Genomic DNA, 22,623 nt, shown 5'->3' on the forward strand with positions numbered 1-22,623 from the left:
GGATTAAACATGGACCCAGAGCCCACGAGGTGCGATATGAGAAAACCCTAAACAGATAAGCCAAGAAAGTGGATCAGAAAGGCTGGGCAAAGGAGAAGCAGGAAAGCGAAAACCCTAGAAAAATACCAACAAGCTAAGAAAGCAAGGCCTAGGTGGGAAATACCAGGCAAAGAAGCTGGAAAAGGGGATGAAGGAGCAGGAGTCACCCAAATAAAGGACAATCTGAAGAAAGGGCAGTAAGTGAACCAAGATACCCCAGTTAGGGGGACTGTAGGAGGGAGCGACCACCCAAAGCCTCTTAAGGGGGCTCAGAGACCCTTGGAGTGGGAGGGGTCTGTTGGGGAAGAAACCCCAGTGTGCTCTACAAAGGAAGGAGCAAATCCAGAGCCAGGATCTGTAGGCTGTCCCTGGTGTGATGACCCATGGGAGGAAATTGAGTTGTGGGGTAAACCCCCACCTAAGGAGTGCTTATTCTGTGGCTGGAGGATGGAAGCCCCCATGGGTGGCCCATGAAAAAGCAGACTAGAGAACTGCAGGGGTGGTGAGAGATCGCCGCCTCCATAAGGAAGGTAGAGCTCGGTCAGGCAGAAAACTGAGCCCTAGTGGAAAAGAGGGCCCCTAACCAAGCTGAGGAAACAAGATGAAGGAGGTGGATGACAGGGCACTGTTAACAGCCTGACATGTTCACAAGTAACTGGCTTAGCCACTGAAGAACCCAACCAGTATAAAAGGCTAACCCAGTGAGCAGGAAGAGGCTCCTCATTACTGCTGCTCTATGGTTGTATTGTACCTGGAACGTAAGAGGAGACAAAGAAAAACATGTGGTGAAGGTACCTTGGTGGATGCGCATGCTGCTTACTTCACCAAGCGGGCTTACCACACGGGGTCTTTCCTCCCCGAGAGGAAAGGGGAGTCTGTTTCCAGGAACAAATACTTAATAATGGGCTTTTCAATCTAGCAGAGAATGGTTGCAAGTAGGGCTGTCAATTAATCGCAGTTAACTCACGCGATTAACTCAAAAAAATTAATCGCAATTAATTGCACTTATAACAATAGAATACCAATTGAAATTTATAACATTTTTGGATTTTTTCTATATTTTCAATATTGATTTCAATTATAACACAAAATACAAAGTGCACAGTGCTCACTTCATATTATTTTTTATTACAAATATATGCATTGTAAAAAAAGAAAAGAAATAGTATTTTTCAGTTCACCTCATACAAGTACTGAAGTGCAATCTCTTTATCATGAAAATGTAACTTACAAATGCCAATTTTTTTTTTTTTGGTTACATAACTACACTCAAAACCAAAACAGTGTAAAACTTTAGAGCCTACAAGTCCACTCAGTCCTACTTCTTATTCTGCCAATCGCTAAGACATTGACGGGAGATACTGCTGCTTGCCTCTTAATTACATCACTTGAAAGTGGGAACAGGCATTCTCATGGCACTGTTGTAGCTGGCGTCACAAGATATTTATGTGCCAGATGCGCTAACGATTCATGCGCTTCTTCGTGCTTCGGCCATCGTTCCAGAGGACATGCTTCCATGCTGATGATGCTCGTTAAAAAACTAATGTGTCAATTAAATTTGTGATTGTACTCCTTTGGGGAGAATTGTATGTCTCCTGCCCTGTTTTACCCACATTCTGCCATATATTTCATGTTATAGCAGTCTCGGATGATGACCAAGCACATGTTCGTTTTAAGAACATTTTCACAGCAGGTTTGACGAAACACAAAGAAGGTACCGATGTGAGATTTCTAAAAATAGCTACAGCACTCGACCCAAGGTTTAAGAATCTGAAGTGCCTTTCAAAATCTGAGAGGGACGAGGTGTGGAGCATGCTGTCAGAAGTCTTAAAAGAGCAACACTCTGATCCAGAAACTACACAACCCGAACCATCAAAAAAGAAAATCAACCTTCTGCTGGTGGCATTTGACTCAAATGACGAAAATGAACATGCGTCGGTCTGTACTGTTTTGGATCATTATCAAGCAGAACCTGTCATCAGCATGGACGCACGTCCCCTGGAATGGTGGTTGAAGCATGAAGGGACATAGGAATCTTCAGTGCATCTGGCACGTAAATATCTTGCAACGCCAGCTACAACCGTGCCATGAGAACGCCTGTTCTCACTTTCATGTGACATTGCAAACAAGAAGCAGGCAGCATTATCTCCTGCAAATTGCAACCAACCTTGTTTGTCTGAGTGATTGGCTGACCAAGAAGTAGGACTGAGTGCACTTGTAGGGGCTAAAAAGTTTTACATTGTTTTGTTTTTTAATGCAGTTTTTTTAGTACAAAATTCTACATTTGTACATTCAACTTTCATGATAAAAAGATTGCACTACAGTACTTGTATGAGGTGAATTGAAAAATACAATTTTTGTTTTTTACATTGCAAAAACAATGATTTGTAATGAAAAATATAAAATGAGCACTGTATACTTTGTATTCTGTGTTGTAACTGAAATTAATATATTTCAAGATGTAGTAAGCATCCAAAAATATTTAAAACAAATGGTATTCTAGTGTTGTTTAATCGCAATTATTGTTTTAATCGCTTGGCAGCCCTACTCGTAACATGATCCAAAGGCTGGAAGTTGAAGCTAGACAAATTCAGATGGGAAATAAGGCAGACATGTTTAACAGTGAGCATAATTAACTATCGGAACATCCTACCAAGGGTTGTGGTGGATTCTTCATCATTGACAATTTCTAAATCAAGGTGGGATGTTTTTTCTAAAAGCTCGGCTCTAAGCATTATTGTGGGGCAGGTCTCTGGCCCAGGCTATACAGGAGGTCAGCCTAGATGATCCCAAGGGTCCCTTCTGGCCTTGGAATCTATTAAATCTGTATCAGGTGCTTAGCAGAATTTTGCATAAGAAGCTGCCACATTTACCCCCAGAAAACCCTTGAGAGACTTCGCAGTCAGATACACTGCAGGACTGATAGTTCACAATGAATCTACAAAATACTGATCTTGAGGCTGCTTTATTTGTCTTCTGAAAAGTTGTTACAAAAGTGTCAGTCGTATGCTGTTTGTACTAGCGAGGAACCTTTCGAGTGTTGAAATTGTAATTCAGCTAAAACAAAAGTCTATGCAACTTGACAAAAAGTTTTGGGGGGACTGTTTTTAGCCTTAGACTGATCAGATTTCAGAGTGATTTTTACAATTACTTTGGCCAATGTTTCTTGAGATGTTCCTTTAGCTGTGGGATGGTAGACTGGTGTTGCTTGCACACATGACATCTGAGGGGCAACTTGAGGAGCTCAGAAGTCCCATCTTTAACCAGAACTTTTCCTTTGGTCTTTACCATCTCTATCACATCTGAAGGAAACAAAGACATCTGGTATCAGAACAAAGTGCACTCAGCACTATGAAGAGTGTGTGCACACTGCTTTACATATACAACATTTTATCACTGCAGAATAGGATTGTTCTACCCCAACATTCCACATTCTTTCTTCAGATATTCCACCTGGAATTAGAAGAGCCTGACCCATTGTTAAACATAAGCCAATGAAATGCTGTGCTTGTTTCATCAGAAAACCCATGTTATCCAATATCCAAAACTAAAAAAAAGTGGAAGGTCCTGCTAACACACTGTTTAAGATTTACATTAGCTTTGAAAATACATGAAAATGATAAAATTATACATCATGGAGTAAATTTTATAAAGTCTTTACCTTGAGAGTTTAAGAAGTATTCTGTAGTAAAAGAATTCCAGTGCTTTTTGTTTTTAAGGCAAGGGGAATCAAAATCCTGGCTGATTACATGGAGATGTACTTGACTGAAACACAAGTAATCATGGTTTTACATTTACAAAAGAATTACACCACCGTTCGCTAGATAAGAGTGTTTCCCTACTAAGCACTGTGGCACAAGTTCACACCTGCCCTCACCAGATCCAGCTCCTCGGGATGTCTGGGGACATATTCGTCAGGGAGGTCAGTTACATGTGGGGATCAAACAGCTGTAAATGGTAATTCACCGGGAGTTAACTTAGCCACTGATGAAGATGGCGTTAGCAAGGAAGGCAACTCACAAGGTGGTGTAGGATAAAACAAGGTGATTCAGAGGCAGAAAGGAGTGCAGCCCAGAATTACTAATAGTGCAATTCCAATGAATGCCACACTTTCAGCGGAGAGGGTGGGGAGAGGGGGTGTGCGCGCGTACACACACACACACACACACACACACACACACACACACACGTCTTTGCTGGAAACATTACGTCGGGGGACTTAGGAAAGCACTTTAGCCCAAGTTTATATTTGAGTCGGAGCCTTTGGCTCTATCTGTACTACAAATTTAACCACCATGTTGCAACCAGGTTGTCAGAGGTCATCCCATAAACCAGCTGTAATTTGTAGTACAGAGCCTGGACCGTAACTGTGCTTTGTAACCAGGTTAAAGACTTGGTCAAGGCTCAAGACAAAATGTAGTTCTTCGAGATGTGATACAGACATGTATTCCATTTGTGTGCATGCCCAGTGCACCGGAGCCAGGAAATTTTGCTTAACAGTACCCATAGGGGGCAGCACTTGCGCCTCACGACTGTATCCCCTCCTCTGGCTATATAAAGTGGTGCTGCCTTGACCCTTCCTTCACACCGAATGCCCATAGATGCAGAGGGGATGGAGGCTGGGTCGTAGAATACATGTCTGCATCACATCTCAAACAACAGTTACACGAGTAAACATTTCTTCTTTGAGTAGATACAGCCATGCATTCCACTTAGTGACTCGCAAGCACCACTCTCAGGAAGTGGGGTAAGGGATCGACTATCAGAGTGGTACTCTGCGATGCAGAACAGCCACAGCCTCATTGCCTCCTGGCACAGCACACTCCTTGCCTATATAATAATACATCGCAGTTGTATGGTCAGTAAATACATGAACCACTGAGCCCCTGATGCAGTCTAGCAAAGTGTGACAGGTATCGTGATGGCCCAAGGCTCCAGCACATTGATATGCAGGAGCAAAGCTTCCTGCCCCACCACAGACCGTGGACTCTCAGCAACCCCAGAGGGAGGCATCAGTGACAACAATCCTAGCGGGTAAGGGCAGGGGTGAAAGTGGGCCAGTACAGGTAAGAAGTGGCTGCTGGTACAGTCCCATATGCAGCCGACGTTAAAGCGCTGCCTTTTGCCCTCCCCCCAGCGGGGGGGGGGGGGAAGAGGTGGGGCAGCTGCCCCCGGACCCAGCAATTTAACAGCGGCTGGAGCCAGGCCCCCACACCGGTAAGTCTGCTATGTGATCTTCACCCCTCGGTAAGGGCCAGAGGAAGGGAACGTCCTGAACCATCTGCCAGGATGGAGTCTAGGATCAATGGAGGGAGGCAGAGCAAACTGCCCAAAGGGTGAAGGGTTGGACAGTAGGCTGCTCTTGAGCTACATTTGAAGGTGGCGAAGATGCAGCCTGGCAAATTGAACCACCTGAGTGAATGCAGACATGTGGCCCAAGAGCCTCGGGCACTTCCGAACTGCCATGGAAGGTTGAGACTGCAGACTGAGACAAAGGCACCAAATCATCTGAAAATGGTCAGTCAGCAAAAATGCTCTCAAACTCTCAGTCTATTAGGGCCCCAATGAACTCAATTTTCTGAGTGGAGACCAATGTTGACTTTTCAGTGTCTAGGATTAGATCCAGAGAGTTGAGTAAGCACAGCATAACGTGTATGTGAGAAAAAACTTCTTCTCTGGACCTGCCCCTTAGTAGCCATTTGTCCAGATATGGGAAGATAAGGATTCCCCCCTTCTTCCTGAGGTACGCTGTCACCACCACCATACATTGGGTAAAAACCTGGGGTGGGCAGAAGACAGACTGAAAGGAAGGATATGCACTGAAAATGGTGGTTCACCATGACAAATTGGAAAAATCTTCAGTAGCTTGGGAGAATCGACACATGGAAGTAAGTGTCCTGAAGGTCCAGAACAGCAAACCAGTTGTTTTGAGTCAACGTGGGGAGGGATGCTGAGGGGGGACCATTCAGAACCTGAGATATCTAATATATTTGTTGAGGTTGCAGAGATTGAGGATAGGGAACCAGATTTGGGAACCAGAAAGTACCATGAATAAAAACCTTAATACAGGCACTCCAGAGGGACCTCATCCACAACTCCCAAAGCCAGTAGCGACCAGACCTGCTCGAGGAGCAGTATCTCATGAGAAGGGTCCCTGAGGAGGAAGAGAGAGAGTGGGGAGGCAGGGTGCAGGAGAATTGGATAGCATAGCCCAATGTGATGGTGTTTAGGGCCCAGTGGGCAGTGGTAACTGAGCACCAAACATTGTGAAAGTGAGCTAGCCTGTCCCCAAATGGCGGGGACCAGGGTAGCGGAAGTCACGACTGGACTGCTGCTCTGGACAAATGAATCAAAACGGGTGCTTGGGGACAGCATGTCAACTGGCTGAACCCAGAACCTGAATGTCTCTGCCCCTGGACCTAGGCCCCTTTCTGAGGTAGTTCCACTTTCTCAGGGGAGGAAAAGATTGTCCAAAGAGGCAGGATTGTTGCTGCTGACCACCATACTGGCAATTTTGCACTGCCTGTGTATACTCCCCCAAGGAACATACAGTAGCCCTAGAATCCTCCAAGGATTTCAGTTTTGTTTGAAAAGAGGACCTGACCATTGAAGGGCAAGTCCTATATAACCTGCTGCACATCTGGAGCAATACCCAAATTTTGCAGCTAGGGTGCCCTCCTCATGGTTACCACTGAGGCCATCACTTTGGCTGAAGTATTCACTACATCTAGTACAAAAAGTGTAGCAACGTTCTGGGCACCAAGAAGCCCTCGGCAATAAATGCCCAAAATTCCTCCCTGGAGGTTTCAGGCAGCTGGTCTGTAAATTTAGACAGTCATCCAATTTACAAAATAGTATTTGAACAACAACAATACCTGTTGGTTGACAATCCGCATTTGTAGGGAAGAAGAGGTGGTGTAGTTCTTTCTACCCACTAAGTCCACTCTATTAGAGTCCTTATTCTTAGGAGCAGACTTAAATCTGCCCAGCCGAGCTTTGTCATTCACTGCAGTTACAACCAAAGAATTAGGATCTGGGCGGGAGTCAAACCCCTGCATCAGGACAAAGTAGCATTTCTCCAAATACTTCGCTGTAGGCAGCATTGAAGCCAGTTTGCTCCAAAGAACCTTTGCAGGCTCTAAGAGTGCATCGTTAATGGGGAGGGACACTCTCCCTAGGGCAGATGACTGCAGGATGTCCAGCAACTAATGGGTGTTCTCCTGCAGGAACTCCACCTGGATGCCCAGGGAAGCAGCCAGATGCTGCAGAGAGTCCCGGTAGTCCTTGAAGTCCTCAGGCACTGAAGTGGAGGAAGAGCCAGGCACGGCTGAATTGTTCAGGGATGATGAAAAGGCAGTTAACTGAGCGAATGACAGGTCCAGTTGATGAACTGGTGGACCTGGATGGGACAACTCCAGAGGCTCCACAAGGGGAGGACAACTGGTACCTGAACTTGCAGTGGGTCAAGAGTCTCAGCCAACAGCATGCCTGGTGATCTTGCCTAGGAGTGAGAATAGAAGCGCAACTTCTGAACGAGGAGTGTCCCACAGGTTCCATGGGGGTCACTGGGCATAAGGGTAAGGCATAGGTGACCAGGGGCCCCTGTCCTGACTGCAGGAAGAGTGCCTATCTCTGTATCCATGCTGCTACAAGAACAGAACAGTTCCCGGTGTAGGCCAAGTGATTGGAGCCAGACCCAAAGTGCAAGCAACCGGTCCAATCATCCAAAGCAAGGGAGGAACCTGTGCCAACAGTGAAAACGGCCCAGCCAGCAGTCAGTATGCCTCCATTGTCTCCAGTGCTGGGAGTGGCATCAGTCCCAAAATCAGCAGCAGTCCCAAAGCAGCAGACAGTGCAGAGGTGGAGAGCAGGGAATGCCACCACAATAAGATCAGTAGCATAACATGCAGCGGTGCTAAGGAGTTTTCTGGTGCCAATGAGATCCATTGTGCTGAGCCCGGCACTAGACTCAGTTCCACAGTTGGTGGTAAGGGAACATCAGGATGCAGTACCAACAGACCCAAAGGTTCAGCAGCCTGTCCGGACAGCGAAGCTGTCGATGACATAGCCTTGGAGAAGTCCTGAACCAAATCAGAGCTCGGGATGGAAAGGCACAGGAGGTCCAACATCGCTGCCACCTGATATGCTGCTGATGTGGACACCGTCAATGTCAGCACCGGACTCAACGGACGCCCTGGTGCCGGAACCAGAGTCAGTGATACTGGGCCTCTCACATCCCCATGTGGTACTAGGGAGTGGTTGAACAGATGCTCCATCCCGCGTGCCAGCAGTAGCCATACCTTTCCTGGAGGAGTAAGAAGAGTCTCCTTAAGATCTGGAGTGGTCACGCTTGGTCTTGAGAGCTTTTCTTTGGCGCGTTCAAAGGAGAGAGGTTTCTACACCTCTTTGGAGAGGCAGTGGCTCCAGAGCATGAGCCGGTACCACTCGCTGATGGCAACCTCTGATGTGACGTAGGCCTTGGTACTGAAACAGGCCTCGTGGCCTGCTTGAGACGGCTCTGCTTCAGGCAAAAGTCTCTAGCCACTTGAGTCCATTTTGTGAACAATTTACAAAATTGAAAACCACTCTTTGACGTGAGCCTCGCCTAAGCAGAGCAAGCACCTTGTGTGAGGGTCATTGTTGGGGATTTCCCACACCCACACAAAACAGACATTTAAATCCTGGTGAGGGTATCACCAGGGAAAACACTTTACTAAACCAGCTAACGCTAACACTAATACTAAGGGTACCAACTAACTATATGCAACTAAGTCAACGGATGAGGAATTGTGAGGTTAAGAACTACACAGCACTCCCATTCCAGCCAGGGACAGACAGTAAGAACGAACTAAGGGGGGGTCGAGGTGGTGTCACATCATGTAGCATGGGGAACGGCTATGGCCACAAGATGCAAGTGCTGCCCCCTCTTAGTACTGCTAGGCAAAATTCTGCAGCTCGGACGTGCTAGGTGCATACATGGCTAAATCTACTCAAAGAACCAGTCTGCACCATAAACTGGAACATTCACCACTCTGCTCCAATTTTTACCAGTGTTATGAGAGCAAGCCTTCATGTAGGCTTCAAAGAAAAGTCTACTTCTGACTTCTAGAAGATAAATAAAAAGTTTCCATTTTCTTATAAAAATTTTCTACTTACTTTTAAAGATGTGATTATATATTTCTGAGTAAGCAAAAAAAAAAAAAATCTTGAGACTAATAAAGGATAGCTAATACCACCTGTTTAACTTTTATATGGTTTAAATCAGTGGTTCTCAAACTTTCATACTGGTGACCCCTTTCACATAGCAAACCTATGAGTGCGACCCCCCTAATAAATTAAAAACACTTTTTAATATATTTAACACCATTATAAATGCTAGAGGCAAAGTGGGGTTTGGGGTGGAGGCTGACAGCTCGCGACCCCCCATGTAATAACCTTGTAACCCCTGAGGGGTCCCGACTCCTAGTTTGAGAACCCCTGGTTTAAATGGTCTGGATCGTTATGTTGCAGACTCTACACCTCTTAATGACATCCAACATTCCTGTTTCTCGAGACACAAACACATCATAAATCAAGAGAATTTCATTTTGCAAATTTTCAAAATAAGGCCTTATCTCAGTAAATCAAAAAGGCTCGAGTCCAGTACACAACCTGGCTATATAGGCATGAAATCGATACCACCTCCAGCAGATAACCGAAATAAAACTGGCTGAACAATCTAGCCTTACCTCATGCTGGGAACTGCATGGTAACCCAATCTGAACTCCAAGCTATCTTTATCCAGGCATTGTTGGATCAGCTTTTCCCCAACAGCATGCATGTGTTCTAGTAATTCAAGATGCTCTTTTGTTACTGATTTTAGACTGGAGATGGAGTCCCACGGTAAGATTAGCCAGTGGTAACGAGCTTTGGGATATTTATCCTTAATGATTACAACCCTTTCATCTTTGTAAACCTAGTAGAGAGAGAGAGAAAAATCAAGGTTATTTACCATTGACTGGGGTTTCCTGGAACATCATTAATAAAAATAATCAACTTGAATTATCCAAATATTTGGCTTCACTAATCCACACTTATATGCTCCATGCTAGTGTCGCAGAACCATTCAAAAGCAGTTAGTATGGTATGGGGCCAATGTACATACAGATGTACAGAGTGCATCTCTGAAACAAGGCAGGGCTAAACTTACTCCTTATTTCCAAAGCAGGGATGGAGGAAGGGTGAGTATGGATCTGTGGAGAAAATACATTTGGAGCTCTCCAGTGACTGTTAAGTACACTATTTCCCCCCCCCCCCCCCCCCCATCATAAACATACCTCCAGAGATCCACATTGACTGATTACGAAGCAATAAACACTTATCTGAGAGACAGTGGTGGAAAGAGTCTTGAGATTTCTATTTGACTATATAAGTCACCTATAAGCCATACTCAACACATTTTACTACAACCGGTGAAGTATTTGGATCAATATATCCCACCCTCTGGGCACTTCTCTGCAGGTAGCATAACCAAGATAATTTACAAAAACTTGCATTTGCAGTGAGATAACAAACAGGCCTTTCCACATCTGGTTTATAGATCTATAAATGCCAAGGCCCGAAGGGAGCACTATGAGCATCTAGTCTGACCTCCGGTATAACACAGGCCAGAGAACTGCCCCACAATAATTCCTTTGAACTAGAACGGATCTTTTAGAGAAACATCCAATCTTGATTTATGCAGATTGGCCACCTAAGGTAAGGAGCCACTAGGCTGCAGCAGACGCGCTCAGAGACTGCATTCAGCAAACGTTCTAGGAGGAGACTAATGACCACCTTGCTTTAACAGAAGTAATGAAGAGGCAAAAAGCTGTCAATGCCTTTGGTGCTCACTTACCCAGCTAAGGTGATTTCACCCAGAAAGCCACTTGCAAGGAGAGGATGTAGAAAACATATCCCTAACTCCCTGAAGTCTCTATATTTCCTGAAGTCAGACTGAGATCGCTTGGCTGCGTGGGACACATTTCTGGAGGGTGAAGGAATCCTTTCATCAAACATTTCAGCAGAGGATGCTCCAACAGAAATTTGCCATTTATTGCTTGTCAAACAGAAAGCAAGTACCACAATGTTGTGCAGAGGCTTGTATTTTTAGTTGTCCAAAGCAGGTGAGAGATTTAAAAAGATGCATCCAAAGAAGTGGGCTGTAGCCCACAAAAGCTTATGCGCAAATACATTTGTTAGTCTCTAAGGTGCCACAAGTACTCCTGTATCAAAGGGGTAACCGTGTTAGTCTGGATCTGTAAAAGCAGCAAAGAGTCCTGTGGCACCTTATAGACTAACAGACCTATAGAAGCATGAGCTTTCGTGGGTGAATACCCATTTCTTCGGATGCATGTAGTGGAAATTTCCAGGGACAGGTATAAATGTGCAAGCAAGAATGAGTAAGGCTCGAGATAATGAAGTTAGTTCAATCAGGGAGGATGAGGCCCTCTTCTAGCAGTTGAGGCGTGAACACCAAGGGAGGAGAAACTGTTTTTGTAGTTGGCTAGCCATTCACAGTCTTTGTTTAATCCTGAGCTGATGGTGTCAAATTTGCAGATGAACTGAACTGGTGATGTTGTAGCTGATCTGGTTAGGTCCTGTGATGGTGGTGTTGGTGTAGATATGTGGGCAGAGTTGGCATCGAGGTTTGTTGCATAGATTGGTTCCTGAGTTAGAGTTGTTATGGTGCAGTGTGTGGTTGCTGGTGAGAATATGCTTAAGGTTGGCAGGTTGTCTGTGGGCAAGGACTGGCCTGCCTCCCAAGGTCTGTGAAAGAGAGGGATCATTGTCCAGGATAGTTTGTAGATCACTGATGATACGTTGGAGAGGTTTTAGCTGGGGACTGTATGTGATGGCCAGTGGAGTTCTATTGGTTTCTTTCTTGGGCTTGTCTTGCAGTAGGAGGCTTCTGGGTACACGTCTGGCTCTGCTTCCTTATTTCCTCATGCGGGTATCGTAGTTTTGAGAATCCTTGGTGATGATGTTGTAGGTGTTGGTCTCTGTCTGAGGGGTTGGAGCATATATGATTGTATCTCAGTGCTTGGCTGTAGACAATGGATCGTGTGGTGGGTCCGGGATGGAAGCTGGAGGCATGAAGGTAGGCATAGCGGTCGGTGGGTTTTCGGTATAGGGTGGTGTTAACGTCACCATCGCTTACTTGCACCGTGGTGTCTAGGAAGTGGACCTCCCGTGTAGATTGCTCCAGGCTGAGGTTGAGGGTGAGGTGGAAGCCATTGAAATCGTGCTGAAATTTTTCCAGAGTGTCCTTCCCATGGGTCCAGATGATGAAGATGTCATCAATGTAGCGTAGGTAGAGAAGGGGTATGAGTGGACGAGAGCTGAGGCAGCGTTCCAGGTCAGCCATAAAAATGTTGGCATATTGTGGGGCCATGCGGGTGCCCATAGCGGTGCCACTGGTCTGGAGGTATATATTGTCACCAAATTTGAAATAGTGTGTGAGGATAAAGTCACAGAGCTCAGCAGCCAGTTGCGCTGTGGCATCATCAGGGATACTGTTTGCACACACAGATGGAATACAAGGTGTCAGGATGTTTGTGTAGAGAGCCTCTACATCCATGGTGGCTAGGATGGTGTTTTCTGGAAGATCCCCAATGCATTGTAGTTTTCTCAGGAAATCAGTGGTGTCACAGAGATAGCTGGGAGTGCTGGTGGCATTGGGTCTGAGTAGGGAGTCCACATAGCCAGACAGTCCTTCAGTGAGGGTGCCAATGCCCAAGATGATGGGGCGTCCAGGATTTCCGGGTTTATGGATCTTGGGTAATAGATAGAGCCCCGACCAGGGTTATTCTAAGGGTAGGTTGATTTGTTCCTGTGTTAGTGTAGGGAGTGTCCTGAGTAGATGGTGCAGTTTCTTAGTGTATTCCTCAGTGGGGTCTGAGGGAAGTGGCCTGTAGAATTTGGTATTGGAGAGTTGTCTGGCAGCCTCCTTTTGGTAGTCAAACCTGTTCATGATGACAACAGCACCTCCTTTATCAGCCTCTTTGATGATGATGTCAGGGTGGTTTCTGAGGCTGTGGATGGCATTGCGTTCTGCACGACTTAGGTTATGAGGCAACGATGTCGTTTTTCCACAATTTCTGCCTGAGCACGTCAACGGAAGCATTCTATGTATAGGTCCAGACTGTCATTTCGACCCTCAAGAGGAGTCCACGTGGAGTTCTTCTTCTTGTGCTGTTGGTGGGAGGGTATCTGTGTATCAGTGTGCTGATCAGTGTTATCTTGAAAGTATTCTTTGAGTCAGAGATGGCGAAAGTAGGCTTTCAGATCGCCGCAGAACTATATCATGTTTGTGGGGGTGGCAGGGCAGAAAGAGAATCCCCGAGATAGGGCAGACTCTTCTGCCGGGCTGAGTGTGTAGTTGGATAGATTGACGATATTGCTGGGTGGGTTGGGGTACCACTGTTGTGGCCACATGTGGCAGGTAGGATTTTAGACAGTTTACGGTCCTTTTTCCTTTATACAGAGGTGAAGTGTGTAATGTAGATCTCCTGTCTTATTTTAGCGAAGTCCGTTTGTGTGGAGGATTGGTTATTTATGAGAGTCTCCAAGTTGGAGAGCTCTTTCTTGATGTTTTTCTGTTTGCTGTATAGGATGCTGATCAGGTGGTTCCTCAGTTTCTTTGATAGAGTATGGCAAGTACTCCTGTTCTTTTTTGCGGATACAGACTAACATGGCTGCTACTCTGAAACCTGTCATTAAAAAGAATAGTCAGCCTGTTAAATAAAACAGGCAGAAGCTCTAGACTGACTGTAATACAAAGAGAAGGAAGCACATTCAGGCTGGGAGACCTGTGACTCGGCTCCTGGTGAGGTCACAGATTGTCATACCAATGAGCCAAGGGATTCTAGAAACAAAAGGAGAGGCCTACTGCAATTCCAATTATATTCATGTCTTCCAGTAGGAGGAGGTTCCAATCCCTTTTGGGCACTGCTTTTCTAGTGTGGGAAGGAGAGATCACTTATTGGCAGCTGCTGGATTGAATAACTAAGACTTGTGGACCCAACAGCTTGCGGGAGTGAGTTTCACCATCCTGACTGACTCCTCCCTTGACTGGGACCCAGGGAACTACCATCATACCACCGGTTCTTTGTTGGCCTGAACTTTAAAGCCATACCAACTAGAAAGGGGGAAACAAATGACATCACCACCTCCACCAGCTTCAGCTAAATCCTCCACAATTCCTGGGGAGATGTAAAATTCAAGTTCCTACTGTTGCCCCTTCCCTATTATAGCATTTTCCTCCCCCATCTAATTTCTCCTCTTGCCTATCTTTGCCTTCTGCCCAAGCAGAGTCTGGCTTGGCCAACCAAGACAAAGCCACCTTTACAACCCTGCTGTGAACAGAGGCCAGCCAGCCCGACCCTGGTAAGAGCTTGCCAGGTCTTGAAGTGGCTAGTAAGATTGCATGCTGTGTCTTTGCCCTCCCTGCAGTGAGGCTGCCAGGGAGACAGGCTTGGTTTTCCATCCCTGCTATCCTCCTCTTATACTTGTGTGTACATCTTCCTGGCTTTGGGTTAAAGGAAACAGAATCAAAGTTCAACAACTCAAGACTGTAAAAAACTGGCTCTCTTTCCTGCAACTAGGACAGATAATGCCATCTTTAACACCACCCAAAGCTGGCTAGCAGAGATTTTGCCCAATAAAAATTTCTATACAACAAATGAAAAAAGGAATCAGAAAAATTGTTAAAATAAACTTTTACTCAACTTTTTAAGTTTCAGGTACTTTAACTGTTTCCTTTCTTTATCGGGGAGGCCTGGTCTACACTACAAAGTTAACAAGGTCAACAAAACCTGCCTTGCATCAGCTTGTTGTGCACATGTCTACATTTAAATATGGCTCCTGTGGATGTAAGTGCCCTTTTACCCCAACTTAACACCACCTCCAAGAGCGGCATAGAGCCAAAGTTGATCCTCTTGGGTCGACAGTGTGAGTGCAGACGCTACATTACTTAGGGCGACTGTAGCTGTCCTCCAACAGCTGTCCCACAATGCCCCACACTGAACACTCTGGTCATCATTGTGAACTCCACTGGCAAGCCGTCATGGAGACCAGAAGAACCCTCCCCTTTAAAGCCCTGCAAATTGTTGAACTTCTCTTTCCTGGCTGCCTGGCTTGGTGAGCACACCTAGCATCTCTCCATTGTTGAGTGCAACTGTCCAGCTGACCATGCCAGCTACACGCTTCAGACACACTCCTGACTGGAGTAGACAAGAGATATTGGATCTCCTGGGCCTGTGGGGAAAGGAGGCTGTGCAGGGCACAGCTCAGAACCTGCCCTAGAAACGTGGCTATTTACAAGCAGATTTCTCCCGGGTTCCGAAGGGCTACAACAGGGACCAGCAGCAGTGTTGTGTGAAAACCAAGTTGCTGCGGCAGGCACATCAGAAGGCCAGAAAGGCCTTCAACAATCAAGTTGGTGCCAAGCTACAGACCTGCCGCTTTTACAAAGAGCTGAATGCCCTATTCAGTGGAGACTCCACCACTCCCAACAGCACCATGGATTCATCCAAGAAGCCAAAGTCACAGGCCCCTGCCATGAACTGTGAGGAAAAGGAGGATGGGAGACAGACAACCAGGGGATCCAGCTACGCAGCAAGCCAGGACCTGTTTTTAACTCCAGCACAGTCCAATCAGTCAGAATCATAGAATATTAGGGTTGGAAGAGACCTCAGGAAGTCATCTAGTCCAATCCCCTGCTCAAAGCAGGACCAATCCCCAACTAAATCATCCCAGCCAGGTCTTTGTCAAGCCTTACCTTAAAAACCTCTAAGGATTGAGATTCCACCACCTCCCTACGTAACCCATTCCAGTGCTTCACCAACCTCCTAGTGAAAAAGTTTTTCCTAATATCCAACCTAAACCTCCCCCACTGTAACTTGAGACCATTACTCCTTGTTCTGTCATCTGCAACCACTGAGAACTAAGCTGTGGATGACATAGCCTTGGAGAAGTCAGGCTGCTGGTCCTTTATTCAGCAGCCTGTCCAGACAGCAAAGTCTTAAACGCTGTCCTGAACCAAAGCAGATTTTGTTACAGAATAAAATTCTGTTACTCAGAACAAAATTCTTCTTTATTAGTTCTCAACATATAGTGGCTGGTACTCAGCAGTTCTAAAAGCGTCCAATTACTTGTTACTGTGCAGAAGATCATTCACAAACAAAATCAAAGGATGCATTAACAATGTTATATTCCCGTATATACACACACAGAATTTACCACATGATTCATAGTGGGCTGCAAAAGAGCAGAGCCAGGTGGAGCACACGACTATACTGTACACTACTCTGGCTCACAGTTACAATGCTCTTTCATAGCTTCCCTGAATTGTACAGCTCCACGTTGAGCTCTTTTAATGGCCTTGTATCTGGCTGTTCAGATTCAGCAGACAGATGCTCCACCTCTGCCCTCCACCCCACGGAAAGTTTTCCCTCTTTGCTTCACAGATATTATGCAGGACACTGCAGGCAGTTATGACCATTGGGATATTTTTCTCATTGAGGTCCAATCTTGTGAGTAAACAATGCCAGCAACCCTTCAAATGACCAAAAACACATTTGACTGTCTTTCTGCACCTCCTGAGCCAGTAGTTGAAGTGCTCCTTGGTGCTGTCAAGGTGTCCATTGTACGGCTTCGTGAACCATGGGAAGAAGGGGTAGGCTGAGTTGCTCAGGATCACTATCAGCATTTCATCATCACCAATGGTAATCTACCTGTTGGGAAGGAAAGTCCTTGCTTGCAGCTTTCGGAACAGTCCTGGGTCCTTAAAGAGGTGAGTGTCATGCACCTTCTGTGACCAGTCCACCACACTGATGTAGATGAAGCATCCCCAGTGATCCATCAGCACTTACATAACCATAGAAAAGTAGGCTTTTTCTGTTAATGTACTCTGTGGCAAGGTGGGCTAGTGCCGTCTATTGCTCCACACCAATTCGGGAACCCCACAGCTGCAAATTCATCCACTATGTCTTGCACGTTGCAGAGAGTCAGTCCTACATAGTAGAAGGCGATTAATGGCCCTGCACACTTGCATGACAACAGCCCCTGCAGTGGATTTCCTGACTTCAAATGGATTCCCAGTTGATTGGAAGCAATCCAGCGTTGCAAGTTTCCACAGTGCGATCGCCACTCGTTTCTCCACTGTTGGTGCAGCTTTCATTTTGGTGTCCCTGCACTGGAGGACTAGGACAAGTTTGGCACACATATCCAGAATGTGGACTTGTACAAGTTCTGCAGCTATTGCTCATCATCCCAAACCTACATAATAATGTGATCCCACCAGTTAGTGCTTGTTTTTGAGGCCCAGAACCAGCGCTCCACCATCTTGCAGCTGTTCCGTGACCACCAACCACCACCTTGAATCAGGTCTTGCTATGTCCCACAGCAATCTGTCCTCCAAGGAATCATCATGTTCCCCGCATCTCTTCTTTCAGCTTTGCAAATACTGCAGGATGTTGCACCCTGTTCTTGCAACAGTCATGACAGTAGTGCAGAGCTACGCAGACTCCATGTCACATGGGTTTGTGGGATTTTGAAAAAAAAGGTGCAAAAATCATGGGATATAGATCACATTAAGGGATGGAGACAGCTGCAAACTGAAAAGTTGACCCCATGCTTCCAGTCATCCCAATTGACTTGCTTTGGCCCCATCATGCATTGCCAAAAGACAGTGCACTGGACGGTGGCAAGTTGCACAGTGGAATACTCACCCATAGTGCACCTCATCCTGCATCGATACAAGTGCTCCTGGTGAGTATACGCACCATTAACACAAGCATAGGCGGCGACTCCATGGGTGCTGCACGGCTGGAGCACCCACGGGGAAAATTAGCAGGTGCTCCACCCCCACCTCCTCCCCCGAGTGCACCGCGTCCCTGCTTCTCCCCCTCCCAGGGCTTCCTGCCCGCCGCCAAACAGCTGTTTGGTGGCGCTTAGGACTTTCGGGGAGGGGGGGGGGGAAAGAGTGGGGACGCGGCACGCTCCGGGGAGGAGGCGGTAACGAGGCGGGACAGGGACTTGGGGAAAGGGGGTGGAGCGAGGGTGGGGCCAGGGGTCAAGCGCACATGGGGCAGAAGGGAAGTTGGTGCCTATGAACGCAAGGAGCCAAGTATGCACACGCACAAATGATTTACTGACTGCGGCGGCTGTATGTCGACATAACTTGAGTTAGTAGCATAGATATGGGCTGAATTTAATAAAAAAGTTAAGTGGTTTTAATTGTGGTTACAAAGCAAGTGAACCAGCAATAATCTGATGTAAAACCTCAAACAACAATTAGCTGTTTAATTGTGTAGCAGTTTTAACAACGCTTTATCCTTTTCTGGGTAAGGTATCCTGATTATCAACACAATATTCTCAGCCACTTGCTTAGGGTATGAATCAGCACTGAAATAGCTGTTTTCTTCCATATGGAGAAAGACTTGCATTTGTGAGGTAAGTGATCCACGAACAAACTATCCAGGCTTCTGCTAGAACTCATTCTCTTGATGCAGTAGAATCATATAACCGAAGGGGGTCAAAATCCAAGTCTGTTTGGCAAATCTTCCTCTGGCTGAGAACAGCAAAGTGAGGGGAAATTTATATGATGTCAAGAGGGCGAAATACTAGAATAAGTGAGTCCAAACTAAAGCAGCTATGATCCTAGCAGCGCTCTCCTATGCTGTATTCCATAATATTTTGGGAAACACCCACCTGCAACTCCTTTTAGCCGAAAGGCACCAGTCAGTGCCAGCCAGCCCTTTCCTTCCCTGGTCTAATGGTAGGGGCAACTCCAGGTAATTCAGCTGGGAAGGTCTCAGAAGGAGCAGGAAGCCACTGTCTTCCAAGGACCTTCCACCAAGATTGTCTTTCACCTGATCGCACCCACCTTGCTGGCGTTCCCAAGATGGTTGAACTTCAGGACCTAGTGCAAAGTCCAACTATTCACCCACTCAGGCATTTGTTTATGGTTGGCTGGGATGTGAGCAAATTCTTGTCTATGAATGGGCTCAGAAATACTGGATCTTCACCCTCTTGCACACCTAGAGGCCAGGGGGCTACCTAGGTTTCATCTTGCTAGAGTAATTTTCCTCCATCAAGATGGAGATTCCAGTCTCCATCTCATAAAATTACTTATTGTGTAATTACTCAAAGTGTGATCTGTGACAAAGTCTTGAGACTCAAGATCATCATCTGTTGTTTCAGCTAATAAGAGTAGTCAAACTTCTGCTTATCAAAAGCACTCTGCTATAGTCTGCATGATAATACCTCGGGAGGTGGGGGGAGGGAGGGAGGGTAGCCACCACCACATAAGAGTTGAAGTTTGAAGAGACACTGGTTCAGACATTAGGCAACAGGTACAGTATTATGATACTTAAACACTCCAATTATCAATTTGATTGGATTTTGATTTATAACAAAAACGAGATCCACCTTTTTAGACTATAAAGTCTGATTATTTTTGGTGCTAATTTGATTAGTTAACTGTAATTTAATATTTAGACTAATTTGGTTTAGTCTTGATCTGATTTTGATTGGATAGTGATAATGCTTTATTTCTAGTTTAGTTTAATATTACTGATGATAACCTATCACCGAAGCTAAGCTTTCTTGGTTTTATTTTTGTTAGTTTTTGTGTTTTAATAAAGTTTACGGCACTAATACAGTGTCTCATTTCTTCACCAGCCAATGTGGGTCCAGAACCTTGGAGGACCCAGGGGACACAACTGGTCAACCTAACAGCCCAATGACCTCTCCTAATTAGTCCCTGGGTCTCATAAGTGCCTGCTCTAAGCATGGTATTGTGATTGCATTTCAGATTTATTTTTTTGGATCCAGATGTTGAAGCAAGTGATACATGCTTTATGCACAAAGCTATAAATGAAACCAAGTGACCATAACAGAGGAAACTCTAGTGCTAGAGGACATGACTGTCACAGCGTTCTTGGATTCCATGAAATTCCACCCACACGCTCTTTTGTTAATTGGGTCACAGAATCTACCTCTCCTTAACCACAGGTGTTAAGAAAAGCAATTGGGGAGCATCATATTAACAATGGCTCTCCAAGGTTATAGAGGTCTCCTGCTGGCCTGATGGAAAAGGACTAATGCATCTAGAAAACAGGTTGAGATACATAAAATTACCAAATGTGCATGTACTGTAACATGCAGTTGGCTCAACAGCATTCTGAATGGAATGCTCATTGAATGTGGATTGGTAAATTATTCCAAGTATAGTGTGGATCATTCCCACCTGCATTTTTGGGTCTTGCATAGAGATCTTCAGACCTTGACTCCAATGTCCTAAATGTTCCTAGAGTATAAATAGAATAGGCACTTTCAGAAGAAATTAAAAAAAAAAATCTAATGATATTTAAGCAGAATCCAAAGTCTTCAATTAAATAATTTTTATTATAACTCCAATATTGCTTTGCTGATACCATTTTAACACAGGTATGTATTTGTATTTTCTTTTTTAAAAAATGAGGAAATATTTCTTTTAAACCTTTTTTTTAAGTAAAGTTTGCAAAGTAAAACATTTTCAGTTGGGAAATTCCAGAATTAGAGTTACCCAGGCAAGTTTAGTTTGGCCCTCTTATACATCTGCATTATGACACAGCCCTTAATTACATGATCACAGGCCATTTTTCTACAGGACTCTGCAACATTCAATGCACAGGATAGATGGTGCTCTGGGAACAAGGCAGCCATTAATATTTCTTTGTGTATTTGTCATTCAGTGGATGGCCCCAGCCTTGCTCTATGTCACCATTCAAACCCTCTACTGAATGCAACACTTTAATTTCATTTCTATTGCACCCATTACCATAACATCTTAACCTCACACACATTAATATGTAGCTTCAACAACAATATGGGCTAGGGTGGGTGAGTTGTGGTTTTTTAAACAGACAGTGCTCAGGCACTGAGAGATTACGCCAATGTTAGCAAAAACCTCTACTAACTTTGGGTCGCTCAATGACTGGGTGCCCGGTTTGAGACACTTGGGCCTGATTTTTTTCTGAATATGTAGCATTTTATAGCACTCTATATATTCAAAACATGGCACAGATATCAAGTTAACCCTCATAACTAGGGTTACCATACATCCTCTTTTTCCCGGACATGTCCGGCTTTTCAGCAATCAAACCCCCGTCCGGGGGGAATTGCTGAAAAGCCACACATGTCCGGGAAAATGGCCGGCACTTCCTCTCCCCCTGTGGCTCTGCTCCACTCCTCCTCTCTCAGATTTACAGAGCCAAGCTGCCCGAGCAAGCGCTACTGGCTTCGGGCAGCCTCCGGACCCCGAGCCCCCAGCCAGGCACTTCTCCTACCCGGCTCCAGCTGAGCTGCTCCCACGGTGCAAGGTCCCGAGGCAGGGGGGGAGGCTGCCTGAAGCCGGTAACGCTGGCTCCTGCAGCTCTGCTCTGTAAGTCTGAGGGGGCGGAGCCGAGCAGCTCGGCTGGAGCTGGGGAAGGGACGTGTCCAGCCAGCTCTGGGTCCTGAGGTAGGGGAGGGCTGCCTGAAGCCAGCAGCTCGGCTCTTACAGTCTGAGCTGGGAGGAGCAGCTCAGGTGGAGCCCAGGTAGGAGAAGTGCCTGAAGCCGGTAGCACTAGGGCAGCTTGGCTCTTAAACAGAGCCGAAGAGTCAGGGAGCAGCAGCAGTCGCCAGAGCCTGCTCTAAGGTAAGCCAGGGATGCCGGCAAAGCTGGGAGTACCATGCGCCGCTGATTGCACAGGTGGGGGGCAGCGCTGGGGGAGCTGCTCCGGGGAGTCGCCAAAAAGCACTGACTGTGGTGGGGGAGGAGGGGAGGGCAGTGTGAAAAAGGCAGGAGTGTGCAGAGGGATCAGAGCTCTGGCTGCGATGGGCATCGGGCTGCCTTGCCTGCAAGTGGATCAGAGCTCCTGGGGCTGGGGTGTGCTGTATGGCACTCAGCTCCCCATTTGTGATGAGACACAGCAGTGTGGTGGATCACTGCGAAATACCTGCCCAATCAGAGCTGCGGGGGCAGGGCTTGCAGGGGGGCTGGCTCCGACAGCTCCCATTGGAGCTTTTCCCAGCCAATGGGAGCCTCTGAGCTTGGCTTGTGGCGGGCCCAGCACGTGGAGACCCTGGCTGCCCCTGATCCTAGGAGCAAACACAATGCCAAAACGAAAATACAAAGTTCACTACATATAAAGAATTACGTTTTAGAATTAAAGAATTAAATAGCTCAAAATGTCCGGGATTTTACCGGGCAGGGAGGAGAACTGGGTGCTCCAAGGCATCTGGGGAGCTGGGAAACAGAACAGTGTGAGCTGCGTGTCCTGACCGCTCCCAAAAACTGAGCGCCGGGGCAGATCCTCCACTGAGCAGCTTCATTAAAGTCATGGGAGTCTATACTAGTGGAGTGCCTGACTTTAGAATTGGTGCAGCTGTTTCGTGTGGCTGGGAGGGAGGAGGGGGAATGTGGGGTGCTCAGGGGAGGGGGCGGAGACTTTGGGGAAGGGGTTGGAATGGGGGCAGGGAAGGGGCGGAGTTGGGCGGGGCCGGGGGTGGGGAAAGGGGTGGGACCGGGGGAGGGGA

General features: G+C 46.3%; 1 protein-coding gene across 6 annotated transcripts in view; it reads right to left on the minus strand.

The window, feature by feature from the left end:
- Window positions 1-2,988: 2,988 nt before the first annotated feature.
- Window positions 2,989-22,623, minus strand: part of APTX (aprataxin) — a 39,044-nt gene continuing 19,409 nt past the window's right edge. For 5 of the 6 annotated variants that reach the window (XM_034773075.1, XM_034773072.1, XM_034773073.1 and 2 more), the window contains 4 exons: window positions 20,312-20,371; window positions 9,768-9,994; window positions 3,701-3,804; window positions 2,989-3,341 (listed from right to left, as the gene is read on the minus strand). In XM_034773075.1, the coding sequence (XP_034628966.1) occupies window positions 3,187-3,341; window positions 3,701-3,804; window positions 9,768-9,994; window positions 20,312-20,371 (546 nt within the window). In that variant the 3' untranslated portion in view covers window positions 2,989-3,186. The remainder of the gene's footprint in view (window positions 3,342-3,700; window positions 3,805-9,767; window positions 9,995-20,311; window positions 20,372-22,623) is intronic. The other variant, XM_034773074.1, reaches the window with a different exon arrangement.

Source organism: Trachemys scripta, chromosome 6, assembly GCF_013100865.1.
Source record: "Trachemys scripta elegans isolate TJP31775 chromosome 6, CAS_Tse_1.0, whole genome shotgun sequence".
Taxonomy (NCBI): domain Eukaryota; kingdom Metazoa; phylum Chordata; order Testudines; family Emydidae; genus Trachemys; species Trachemys scripta.